The 14,068-nt window shown below is 44.3% G+C and overlaps 1 protein-coding gene across 1 annotated transcript; it reads right to left on the bottom strand.

The window, feature by feature from the left end:
* Positions 1-713: 713 nt before the first annotated feature.
* LOC109742385 (uncharacterized) lies at positions 714-2,876 on the bottom strand. Its single transcript, XM_020301472.1, has one exon. It carries the CDS (start codon positions 2,874-2,876, stop codon positions 714-716), a length of 2,163 nt encoding a protein of 720 aa, XP_020157061.1.
* Positions 2,877-14,068: the final 11,192 nt, after the last annotated feature.

A 14,068-nucleotide genomic window follows, 5' to 3' on the forward strand; every position in this document is an offset into this window, starting at 1 on the left:
CGATGGTGGCAGTACCGCAGCCGGAGAAGAGACTAGGGATGGATCCGGCGGCTCGTACATCGGAAAGACGGCGGCGAAGTGGGCCAAGGAGGCGGACGTGTACGCGTGCACCTACACGCCCGCCCATGGAGCGGGACCGGTTCGAGGGGAAGATCAGGGCCGCCGTGCAGTCGCTCATCCACAACGGCATCCACGTCAAGCTCTACCTCTACTGATTCTTTATTATTATTATTATTATTATTATTATTATTATTATTATTATTATTATTGCGTGTTTGTATGCTTTCTACGCCTGCTGCTGAAGAAGAGTATTGACCTCGTTGAATGCATCCTGGATGTGCATCACACCTGATTTCTGCTGTTTTGCTGCGGTTGCTCTTGTCCAACATTCCGAGGGGCCAACTGACCATGATTCTTAGTATTCAGTATTTCAGTTTCAACAAGAATTAGAGTATCTCGACGCACGGTGCTATTCAAATTCTCCCTAACAAGCTTGCAGAATAATACAAATTCCACACGGACAAATACATGACCATTTTTTGCATATTACAATTCTGAAATGATACAACAACAGTGCAGATGATACACACCAGTGGAATGGATTATTACACTTGATACAATACAACAGAAACAAACCTTTGCAAGCGAAGAACAGGCAAGAACGCTCGCATTATTGAGGTACATGAAAACAAGCAGCTATATAACTGAAATTACTACACATCTTCTTGGGATGATGGCTGGCGTCTGGGCACGGTGTTGTTATCTTCCTCCCTGTTAATCTTGAGGATGCCGGCATGAGTAAGGAGTACCCAGATGTGGGTGAGAAGCTCCCCTCCTTTTGCGAGAAGTTCCATGTGCCCTTTCGCATTATCAGATGGTGCGATGTAGAGGATCTTCTCAGCCCAGAAATCTGCAAGTATCTTCCAACGAGCAGCACTGCTCGGCTTGTCCTCTAGCTGCTTTCCAAGCTTCACACCTCTCAGGAAGATGCTCCCGTCTTCCTCTTGGTCTTGTAAACCATTCATAACCTGGTAAATATTTCGGCAAGAAGAAACACCCCAGGATCTTAGAACTTCTTTCGCTTCGCGACGTACATCAGCCATGGCCAACTTTGTGTCTCCAAAGTATCCTGGAAGCAATTCTGGAGCACAGTTCATCAGGTATGCGCAGTATCTTGACAGGCTGACTGAAACATTCCTGTTGAAATTTGTGTCATGCTCATTTTCAGTTGTCCCATTCAAGTATTCCCCGTCACCTGTAGGGGGAGTCATATTGCAGTATTCAGTGGCGATGTGCCAAATTAACATGACCTCTGCCTGAGATTGACCCTGCAATGCCCAAGAAAACTCTCCAAGCACACCACTCCTCCGGAATGACCCTTCTCCATTTGTTGGTGGACCGTCGCATGCTATTAGTGACCTTGCAATAGCCCGCTTGACTGTTTGCAGCCTGTTTACTGTGCGACTGTCCCTAGATGAATCAGCGGCGGTGATGTGCGGAATTATCGAGTACTGGCCAATATTATTCTTCCAGTACCCGAGTATTGTAAATCTGCTAATATAGCCGATAAGCTTCTCGATGAAAGCATTGCGTTGATACCAAGATGTTTTGACATACCTACAAGTAACTGACACCTTGCACCAATCCGAGGCCAAATAAAATGCAGTTTGAAGGATTTCTACGAGCAGGAATATGGCCAAAACAAGGAGAGTGATGATGCCGTCAGTCTTTTTGCTGTGCACTTCAATGATAGGGCTGAGTGTCTTGACAGATAGTGTACCCTTCACGACAAAGGATACACATGTGGCAATCAGAGCAATCCTCACAAGGAAGAGAAAGAAGAATAGTGTCTCCAGCTCAAAGATGATGGCATGTTTAGTAAAGAAGTAGTCATGGCAGAACCCTAACTCCATTTCGACAATCCGGAAAGCTCGCTCATAGTCACCTTCTGTCCGTAGCAACCCCCTGAAGACAAAATCACGGGTTTCATCAAGGTGCTCCTCGGCGAATGACATCCCATAGTAGCGCCGCTTCAGTAACTGATACATCGATTTAGCCAGGCACAAGTCCTTGAGCTCCTTGCTGTGAACAGTACCTGAGCTGAGGAGCCTGCCTTCACAGAGCCAGATTTGGTCGATGGTGAGCTCACCACCGACACCAAAAATGTGAACAGGGTACTTGTAACCTTTCATCCTGGCAGGATCGAACCCATCACCATCATCAGCAGGCAGGTTCTTCATGAACTTGGCAACTCTCCTGGCCCTGAAATACCCGAGCTCAACCAACACGCATGCAAGCTCTTTGCCCATAAGTCCCGTATTCAGAACAAAGGAGCCCAGAAGAGTGACGACATATGCAGGAGACAAGATATGTGCAAAGTAGGCCTGTGATAGAACGGCTGGGCCGAGATACCCCTTTATGCTCATGCTATAGGGGAAAAGTAGCCAACAGATTAAAGAAGCGTACGTGCCATACTGGAGGCTGTTGAACAAACCCCGCTTCCATTGCCTGTTGTCGTTGAGCTCGTAGACCTTGACGGCGTTGGTGCACCCGGCGGCCATCAGCAGTGAGACGGCCCAGATGGGGTACATGACATTCTTCACCGGAGAGGACTGCATCAAGCCCAGGGTGTAGGCGATGGCTGGGAACGACACGGTGTAGGTCACCCAGGTGCCAGCTTGGACCAAGAAGCTGGCCGACTGCCGTCTGAAGGAGCCGAGGATGAGCTGCAGGAGCAGCAGCAGTATGATCCCCGACGTGAAAGCCTCCGCCTGGTGGATGGTTCTCCGCGGGTTATTCAGCAAGGGGCATAGAGCCTCCATGGCAGCTGTTATGTTGATGGATTCTTGCTGCTCCATCCCACACAACTCCTTCATCCTCGATAAGAACTCTTTGTGCAGCTTAATTTGTACTGTGGTGCGGCGCTCTCGGCTTTGGATCAAAGAGGATCGCTGTTAGCTCGCTAGGAAGTTGGCTCCTCACTGATTGCTTTGGATCTGAACTTAATTGTCCTCTGACAGAAGAAACTTATGTTGCGTCTACTCTTGTTACTTACTACTCGTAAGTAGTGGTTGTCTCTTCAGCGCCAAACAGAGACCCATTGGATCTGTTCGACTGCCATTTTGAGACCATACAAATACAACAAGACAAGGATATTTTGCCTCCTGACTGTAACTCTATAATTTTGAAATAAAACTCTCTTTTACCCCATAAAAAATATTTGTCAACAAAAAAGTTGTATGTCACAAAAAAATACCATTGGATTCACATTCAAGATAAATTTTCAGTGGAGTAACTTCTCCGGCATATTATCTATAAACTAAATTATTATGGTCAATTCTTTGAAAATGCGTGCGAGCCTTACAAACCAGGATGGAGGGAGTATATTTTTTAGAGGAATTCATAGGAGTTAGTAATGCTATATCATGTCAACATGCAAAACACTAAAAGATATGATCATCTGTGACATACACAAAAGGGACCAAATTCAAATGAACAGTGTTTTAAAATACCATGCACATGATATAAATTCATCTCTCTTTTATATATCACATCTAGTCTTGAAGACGCACATCATATAACATGGTGTTACATCCATAATCTTTACAAACTCTAAAATTAGAAAATGGATAAGACAGAATATGAGTCGTCTTGAAACTACATTCCGGCTATAATAATCCTACCATAAAGAATAACAAAGGGGGTCGCTATTAGCTTGGTAGGAAGTTAGCTCTTGATTAACTGCTTTGCTTCCAAACTTAATTGCTTTCACCCAGAAGAATATATATATTGTGTTTACTGTTGTTATATTGTAGCTGTTGTTTTTTTCTTGAGCGCCAAATAATTGACCAACTGGATCTGTTCGTTTGTCTCTTTGAAACGATACAAATACAACAAGACAAGGATATTTCACAAGGTCTTCCATATGTTTCCAGGTAACCACTCCTTCTGCGCCAAGTAAAGATAGAGAGTGTATTTTGTGCAACTAGTTGCCCATGCAATCCACATCCCGTCCCTTGCATTTTATTATTATTATTTTCAAAAAATGTGAATCTCTCTCTCTCTCTCTCTCTCTCTCTCTATGTATAAGGCTGCATGCATTTAAAAATAAAATTACCATTAATTTGGTCACCAGAAGTACCTCCCCGTTCACAAATACTCCCTCCGTCCGGAAATACTTGTCGGAGGAATGGATATATCTACACATATCTTAGTTATAGATACATTCATTTTTATCCATTTCTTCGACAAATACATCCATTCCTCCGACAAGTATTTTCGAACGGAGGGAGTATAAGACATTTTTAACGGACAGGGTGATTCGGTGCCCATGTCCAGATGAACCTGATATCCTGATCGTTCAATGGTGCCTAGGGATGCTGAAAAATGGGTCTGTCACGTCAGACTTGGGGAGCTGGAAAATTGGATACGAGCAGTATACCGCAGGGAACAGTGTAGTGCGATGGATCCTTTCTGTACAGCGGGAGGCATATTTCGAATCGCACATGGGTCGTCCCGTCACGTAGCAGTCCCGAGCCATGGTACAGATCGTCGCATGCATGGAGCTAGCGCCCGGCCACCCCGGGCACTTGCCTGGGCTCCCTGGCCAGTGGACTGCGTACGCAGGTGATAAACAATGGGGCAAATCCCACTGTGCATCGTGGTTTACCCGGGCAGGACCGCAGGAGTGTACGTGAGCTCCTACCAAGTGTACATCTAATATTTAAGTAGGAGTAATGTGCTAATTAACTAGGCCTACCAAGCGCACTTCCTGACCAAGCGTAATGTTCAGTAGTGATGGGCTGGTATTCCCTTCTTCCAAAACAATTAGTACTTGAGAGGAAACAACCACTCACAACCCTGTTCGGCACGACTTACATCCTCAACTACTTGTCGTCTCCTCCCCTTTCTCCTGATTATGTAGTAAGATTTTGCTAACTAATTTGAAGATTGATATATTTAGGACTTAAATTAATTTATGAGGCAGGCGGTGGGGTATATTTTACATGTCTTCCTCTTTTCTTAGAAGCTCTCTATTTTGAGTATATTCACAAATCACAACACCTAATTTATGTGAATTAGAAATTCATTCTTTTATCTTTTAATCCATATGTAAAAAAAATAAGCACGTTTAGATCACTAGAGGGAACAGTCGACAAAGGGTGATTCATGGCATTGACTTGGCAGCCCTGCCAAAAGTTGTTTCCCGGCAATGTGCCCTCCAATGGAGCCATCTTCGGCAAGTATTGTGCGGTAGGTACTCGGCAAACCCACAAACGCTTAGCCGAAGACATCACTCACCAAACGTCGAGGACATGTGCCACCCTTCGGTCTACCCATCTTCGCCGAGTATGGAACGGAAGGTACTCGACGAACACAACATGCCATGTGATAGGCGTCGTTTACGTCGGTTGGTTGTCAGCCTAGTTTACTTTGTTGAGTACTTCATTTTAGCACTCGGTAAAGACTTTGCCGAGTATTAAGGAAAGGAACTCGGCGAAGCTCTCTAAGCTCTCTTTATCAAAATGGGGTATGCCAAGTGTCACACTTGGCAAACTGTTATAAAATTGAATGTTGATATATCATATAGTAGTTCACTTTAAAATTACATTTGCATGACTAATATGTTTATATTGTTACTGAAGGAAATATGCCCTAGAGGCAATAATAAAGTATTATTTATTTCCTTATATCATGATAAATGTTTATTATTCATGCTAGAATTGTATTAACCGGAAACATAATACATGTGCGAATACATAGACAAACAGAGTGTCACTAGTATGCCTCTACTTGACTAGCTCATTAATCAAAGATGGTTATGTTTCCTAGCCATAGACATGAGTTGTCATTTGATTAACAGGATCACCTCATTAGGAGAATGACGTGATTGACTTGACCCATTCCGTTAGCATAGCACTCGATCGTTTAGTATGTTGCTATTGCTTTCTTCATGACTTATACATGTTCCTATGACTATGAGATTATGCAACTCCCGTTTACCGGAGGAACACTTTGTGTGCTACCAAACATCACAACGTAACTGGGTGATTATAAAGGTGCTCTACAGGTGTCTCCAAAGGTACTTGTTGGGTTGGCGTATTTCGAGATTAGGATTTGTCACTCCGATTGTCGGAGAGGTATCTCTGGGCCCACTCAGTAATGCACATCACTATAAGCCTTGCAAGCATTGTGACTAATGAGTTAGTTGCGGGATGATGTATTACGGAACGAGTAAAGAGACTTGCCGGTAACGAGATTGAACTAGGTATCGAGATACCGACGATCGAATCTTGGGCAAGTAACATACCGATGACAAAGGGAACAACGTATGTTGTTATGCGGTCTGACCGATAAAGATCTTCGTAGAATATGTAGGAACCAATATGAGCATCCAGGTTCCGCTATTGGTTATTGACCGGAGAGGTGTCTCGGTCATGTCTACATAGTTCTCGAACCCGTAGGGTCCGCACGCTTAAAGTTACGATGACAGTTATATTATGAGTTTATATGTTTTGATGTACCGAAGGTTGTTCCGAGTCCCGGATGTGATCACGGACATGACGAGGAGTCTCGAAATGGTCGAGACATAAAGATTGATATATTGGACGACTATATTCGGACACCGGAAGTGTTCCGGAGAAATTTCGGATAAAACCGGAGTGCCGGAAGGGTTACCGGAACCCCCCGGGGAAGTATTGGGCCTTAGTTAGAGAGGGCAGCAGCCCAGGAGGTGGCGTGCCCCCATCCCATGAGGAGTCCGAATTGGACTAGGGGAGGGGGGCACGGCCCCTCTTTCCCTCTCGCTCTCCCTCTCTTTCCTTCCCCCTTCTCTCTTCCTAGTTGGACTAGGAAAGGGGAGTCCTACTCCTACTAGGAGGAGGACTCCCCCCCTCCTTGGCGCGCCCCAAGGGCCGGCCGGCCTCCCCCCTTGCTCCTTTATATACGGGGGCAGGGGGGCACCTCTGAACACACAATTGATATACGATATTTTAGCCGTGTGCGGTGCCCCCCTCCACCATATTACACCTCGATAATATCGTTGCGAAGCTTAGGCGAAGCCCTGCGTCGGTAGAACATCATCATCGTCACCACGCCGTCGTGCTGACGAAACTCTCCCTCAACACTCGGCTGGATCGGAGTTCGAGGGACGTCATCGAGCTGAACGTGTGCTGAACTCGGAGGTGCCGTGCGTTCGGTACTTGATCGGTCGGATCGTGAAGACGTACGACTACATCAACCGCGTTGTGATAACGCTTCCGCTTTCGGTCTACGAGGGTACGTGGACAACACTCTCCCCTCTCGTTGCTATGCATCACCATGATCTTGCGTGTGCGTAGGAATTTTTTTGAAATTACTACGTTCCCCAACAGCGGCATCCGAGCCTGGTTTTATGCGTTGATGCTATGCACGAGTAGAACACAAGTGAGTTGTGGGTGATATAAGTCATACTGCTTATCAGCATGTCATACTTTGGTTCAGCGGTATTGTAAGATGAAGCGGCCCGGACCGACATTACGCGTACGCTTACGCGAGACTGGTTTCACCGTTGCGAGCACTCGTTGCATAAAGGTGACTGGCGGGTGTCTGTCTCTCTCACTTTAGTTGAACCGAGTGTGGCCACACCCGGTCCTTGCGAAGGTTAAAACAGCACCAACTTGACAAAACTATCGTTGTGGTTTTGATGCGTGGGTAAGAACGGTTTTTGCTAAGCCCGTAGCAGCCACGTAAAACTTGCAACAACAAAGTAGAGGACGTCTAACTTATTTTTGCAGGGCATGTTGTGATGTGATATGGTCAAGACATGATGCTATATTTTATTGTATGAGATGATCATGTTTTGTAACCGCGTTATCGGCAACTGGCAGGAGCCATATGGTTGTCGCTTTATTGTATGCAATGCAATCGACATGTAATTGTTTTACTTTATCACTAAGCGGTAGCGATAGTCGTAAAAGCAATAAGTTGGCGAGACGACAACGATACTACGATGGAGATCAAGGTGTCGCGCCGGTGACGATGGTGATCATGACGGTGCTTCGGAGATGGAGATCACAAGCACAAGATGATGATGGCCATATCATATCACTTATATTGATTGCATGTGATGTTAATCTTTTATGCATCTTATCTTGCTTTGACGGTAGCATTATAAGATGATCTCTCACTAAAATTTCAAGATAAAAGTGTTCTCCCTGAGTATGCACCGTTGCGAAAGTTCTTCGTGCTGAGACACCACATGATGATCGGGTGTGATAGGCTCTACGTTCAAATACAACGGGTGCAAAACAGTTGCACATGCGGAATACTCAGGTTAAACTTGACGAGCCTAGCATATGCAGATATGGCCTCGGAACACGGAGACCGAAAGGTCGAGCGTGAATCATATAGTAGATATGATCAACATAGTGATGTTCACCATTGAAACTACTCCATCTCACGTGATGATCGGACATGGTTTAGTTGATTTGGATCACGTAATCACTTAGATGATTAGAGGGATGTCTATCTAAGTGGGAGTTCTTAAGTAATATGATTAATTGAACTTGAATTTATCATGAACTTAGTACCTGATAGTATCTTGCTTGTCTATGTTAATTGTAGATAAATGGCCCGTGCTGTTGTTCCGTTGAATTTAATGCGTTCCTTGAGAAAGCAAAGTTGAAAGATGATGGTAGCAATTACACGGACTGGGTCCGTAACTTGAGGATTATCCTCATTGCTGCACAGAAGAATTACGTCCTGGAAGCGCCGCTAGGTGCCAGGCCTCCTGCAAGAGCAACACCAGAAGTTATGAACGTCTGGCAGAGCAAAGCTGATGACTACTCGATAGTTCAGTGTGCCATGCTTTACGGCTTAGAACCGGGTCTTCAACGACGTTTTGAACGTCGTGAAGCATATGAGATGTTCCAGGAGTTGAAGTTAATATTTCAAGCAAATGCCCGGATTGAGAGATATGAAGTCTCCAATAAGTTCTACAGCTGCAAGATGGAAGAGAATAGTTCTGTCAGTGAGCATATACTCAAAATGTCTGGGTATAATAATCACTTAATTCAACTGGGAGTTAATCTTCCGGATGATAGCGTCATTGACAGAATTCTTCAATCACTGCCACCAAGCTACAAGAGCTTCCTGATGAACTATAACATGCAAGGGATGAATAAGACAATTCCCGAGCTCTTCGCAATGCTAAAGGCAGCGGAGGTGGAAATCAAAAAGGAGCATCAAGTGTTGATGGTCAGTAAAACCACTAGTTTCAAGAAAAAGGGCAAAGGGAAGAAGAAGGGGAACTTCAAAAAGAACAGCAAGCAAGTTGTTGTTCAGGAGAAGAAACCCAAGTCTGGACCTAAGCCTGAAACTGAGTGCTTCTACTGCAAGCAGACTGGTCACTGGAAGCGGAACTGCCCCAAGTATTTGGCGGATAAGAAGGATGGCAAGGTTAACAAAGGTATATGTGATATACATGTTATTGATGTGTACCTTACTAATGCTCGCAGTAGCACCTGGGTATTTGATACTGGTTCTGTTGCTAATATTTGCAACTCGAAACAGGGGCTACGGATTAAGCGAAGATTGGCTAAGGACGAGGTGACGATGCGCGTGGGAAATGGTTCCAAAGTCGATGTGATCGCGGTCGGCACGCTACCTCTACATCTACCTTCGGGATTAGTATTAGACCTAAATAATTGTTATTTGGTGCCAGCGTTGAGCATGAACATTATATCTGGATCTTGTTTAATGCGAGACGGTTATTCATTTAAATCAGAGAATAATGGTTGTTCTATTTATATGAATAATATCTTTTATGGTCATGCACCCTTGAAGAGTGGTCTATTTTTAATGAATCTCGATAGTAGTGACACACATATTCATAATGTCGAAGCCAAAAGATGCAGAGTTGATAATGACAGTGCAACTTATTTGTGGGACTGCCGTTTAGGTCATATCGGTGTAAAGCACATGAAGAAACTCCATACTGATGGACTTTTGGAATCACTTGATTATGAATCACTTGGTACTTGCGAACCGTGCCTCATGGGCAAGATGACTAAAACACCGTTCTCCAGAACTATGGAGAGAGCAACAGATTTATTGGAAATCATACATACAGATGTATGTGTTCCGATGAATACTGAGGCTCGTGGCGGATATCGTTATTTTCTCACCTTCACAGATGATTTGAGCAGATATGGGTATATCTACTTAATGAAACATAAGTCTGAAACATTTGAAAAGTTCAAAGAATTTCAGAGTGAAGTTGAAAATCATCGTAACAAGAAAATAAAATTTCTACGATCTGATCGTGGAGGAGAATATTTGAGTTACGAGTTTGGCCTACATTTGAAACAATGCGGAATAGTTTCGCAACTCACGCCACCCGGAACACCACAGCGTAATGGTGTGTCCGAACGTCGTAATCATACTTTACTAGATATGGTGCGATCTATGATGTCTCTTACTGATTTACCGCTATCGTTTTGGGGTTATGCTTTAGAGACGGCTGCATTCACTCTTAATAGGGCACCATCAAAATCCGTTGAAACGACACCTTATGAACTATGGTTTGGCAAGAAACCAAAGTTGTCGTATCTTAAAGTTTGGGGTTGCGATGCTTATGTGAAGAAACTTCAACCTGATAAGCTCGAACCTAAATCGGAGAAATGTGTCTTCATAGGGTACCCCAAAGGTGACTGTTGGGTACACCTTCTATCACAGATTCGAAGGCAAGATATTCGTTGCTAAGAATGGATCCTTTCTAGAGAAGGAGTTTCTCTCGAAAGAAGTGAGTGGGAGGAAAGTAGAACTTGATGAGATAATTGTACCTGCTCCCTTATTGGAAATTAGATCATCACATAAACCAGTTTCTGCGACATCTACACCAATTAGTGGGGAAGTTAATGATAATGATCATGAAACTTCAGATTAAGTTATTACTGAACCTCGTAGGTCAACCAGATTAAGATCCGCACCAGAGTGGTACGGTAATCCTGTTCTGGAGGTTATGTTACTAGACCATGACGAACCTACGAACTATGAAGAAGCGATGGTGAGCCCAGATTCCGCAAAATGGCTTGAGGCCATGAAATCCGAGATGGGATCCATGTATGAGAACAAAGTATGGACTTTGGTTGACTTGCCCGATGGTCGGCAAGCCATTGAAAATAAATGGATCTTCAAGAAGAAGACTGACGCTGACGGTAATGTTACTGTCTATAAAGCTCGACTTGTTGCGAAAGGTTTTCGACAAGTTCAAGGGATTGACTACGATGAGACCTTCTCACCCGTAGCGATGCTTAAGTCTGTCCGAATCATGTTAGCAATTGCCGCATTTTATGATTATGAAATTTGGCAAATGGATGTCAAAACTGCATTCCTGAATGGATTTCTGGAAGAAGAGTTGTATATGATGCAACCGGAAGGTTTTGTCGATCCAAAGGGAGCTAACAAAGTGTGCAAGCTCCAGCGATCCATTTATGGACTGGTGCAAGCCTCTCGGAGTTGGAATAAACGCTTTGATAGTGTGATCAAAGCATTTGGTTTTATACAGACTTTTGTAGAAGCCTGTATTTACAAGAAAGTGAGTGGGAGCTCAGTAGCATTTCTGATATTATATGTGGATGGCATATTGCTGATTGGAAATGATATAGAATTTCTGGATAGCATAAAGGTATACTTGAATAAGAGTTTTTCAATGAAAGACCTCGGTGAAGCTGCATATATATTAGGCATTAAGATCTATAGAGATAGATCAAGACGCTTAATTGGACTTTCACAAAGCACATACCTTGATAAAGTTTTGAAGAAGTTCAAAATGGATCAAGCAAAGAAAGGGTTCTTGCCTGTACTACAAGGTGTGAGATTGAGTAAGACTCAATGCCCGACCACTGCAGAAGATAGAGAAGATGAAAAATGTTCCCTATGCTTCAGCCATAGGCTCTATCATGCATGCAATGTTGTGTACCAGACCTGATGTGTGCCTTGCTATAAGTTTAGCAGGGAGATACCAAAGTAATCCAGGAGTGGATCACTGGACAGCGGTCAAGAACATCCTGAAATACCTGAAAAGGACTAAGGATATGTTTCTCGTTTATGGAGGTGACAAAGAGCTCATCATAAGTGGTTACGTTGATGCAAGCTTTGACACTGATCCGGACGATTCTAAATCACAAACCAGATACGTATTTACATTGAACGGTGGAGCTGTCAGTTGGTGCAGTTCTAAGCAAAGTGTCGTGGCGGGATCTACGTGTGAAGCGGAGTACATAGCTGCTTCGGAAGCAGCAAATGAAGAAGTCTGGATGAAGGAGTTCATATCCGATCTAGGTGTCATACCTAGTGCATCGGGACCAATGAAAATCTTTTGTGACAATACTGGTGCAATTGCCTTAGCAAAGGAATCCAGATTTCAAGAGAACCAAGCACATCAAAAGATGCTTCAATTCCATTCGGGATTTAGTCCAGGTGGGAGACATAGAAATTTGCAAGATACATATGGATCTGAATGTTGCAGACCCGTTGACTAAGCCTCTTCCATGAGCAAAACATGATCAGCACCAAGACTCCATGGGTGTAAGAATCATTACTGTGTAATCTAGATTATTGACTCTAGTGCAAGTGGGAGACTGAAGGAAATATGCCCTAGAGGCAATAATAAAGTATTATTTATTTCCTTATATCATGATAAATGTTTATTATTCATGCTAGAATTGTATTAACCGGAAACATAATACATGTGTGAATACATAGACAAACAGAGTGTCACTAGTATGCCTCTACTTGACTAGCTCATTAATCAAAGATGGTTATGTTTCCTAGCCATAGACATGAGTTGTCATTTGATTAACAGGATCACCTCATTAGGAGAATGACGTGATTGACTTGACCCATTCCGTTAGCATAGCACTCGATCGTTTAGTATGTTGCTATTGCTTTCTTCATGACTTATACATGTTCCTATGACTATGAGATTATGCAACTCCCGTTTACCGGAGGAACACTTTGTGTGCTACCAAACATCACAACGTAACTGGGTGATTATAAAGGTGCTCTACAGGTGTCTCCAAAGGTACTTGTTGGGTTGGCGTATTTCGAGATTAGGATTTGTCACTCCGATTGTCGGAGAGGTATCTCTGGGCCCACTCAGTAATGCACATCACTATAAGCCTTGCAAGCATTGTGACTAATGAGTTAGTTGCGGGATGATGTATTACGGAACGAGTAAAGAGACTTGCCGGTAACGAGATTGAACTAGGTATCGAGATACCGACGATCGAATCTCGGGCAAGTAACATACCGATGACAAAGGGAACAACGTATGTTGTTATGCGGTCTGACCGATAAAGATCTTCGTAGAATATGTAGGAATCAATATGAGCATCCAAGTTCCGCTATTGGTTATTGACCGGAGAGGTGTCTCGGTCATGTCTACATAGTTCTCGAACCCATAGGGTCCGCACGCTTAAAGTTCGATGACAGATATATTATGAGTTTATATGTTTTGATGTACCGAAGGTTGTTCCGAGTCCCGGATGTGATCACAGACATGACGAGGAGTCTCGAAATGGTCGAGACATAAAGATTGATATATTGGACGACTATATTCGGACACCGGAAGTGTTCCGGAGAAGTTTCGGATAAAACCGGAGTGCCGGAGGGGTTACCGGAACCCCCCGGGGAAGTATTGGGCCTTAGTGGGCCTGAGGGGAGAGAGGGGGCAGCAGCCCAGGAGGTGGCGCGCCCCCTCCCATGAGGAGTCCGAATTGGACTAGGGGAGGGGGGCGCGGCCCCTCTTTCCCTCTCCCTCTCTTTCCTTTCCCCTTCTCTCTTCCTAGTTGGACTAGGAAAGGGGAGTCCTACTCCTACTAGGAGGAGGACTCCCCCCCTCCTTGGCGCGCCCCAAGGGCCGGCCGGCCTCCCCCCTTGCTCCTTTATATACGGGGGCAGGGGGGCACCTCTGAACACACAAATTATATACGATATTTTAGCCGTGTGCGGTGCCCCCCTCCACCATATTACACCTCGATAATATCGTTGCGGAGCTTAGGCGAAGCCCTGCGTCTGTAGAACA

The sequence above is a fragment of the Aegilops tauschii genome, chromosome 5, assembly GCF_002575655.3.
Source record: "Aegilops tauschii subsp. strangulata cultivar AL8/78 chromosome 5, Aet v6.0, whole genome shotgun sequence".
NCBI lineage: Eukaryota > Viridiplantae > Streptophyta > Magnoliopsida > Poales > Poaceae > Aegilops > Aegilops tauschii.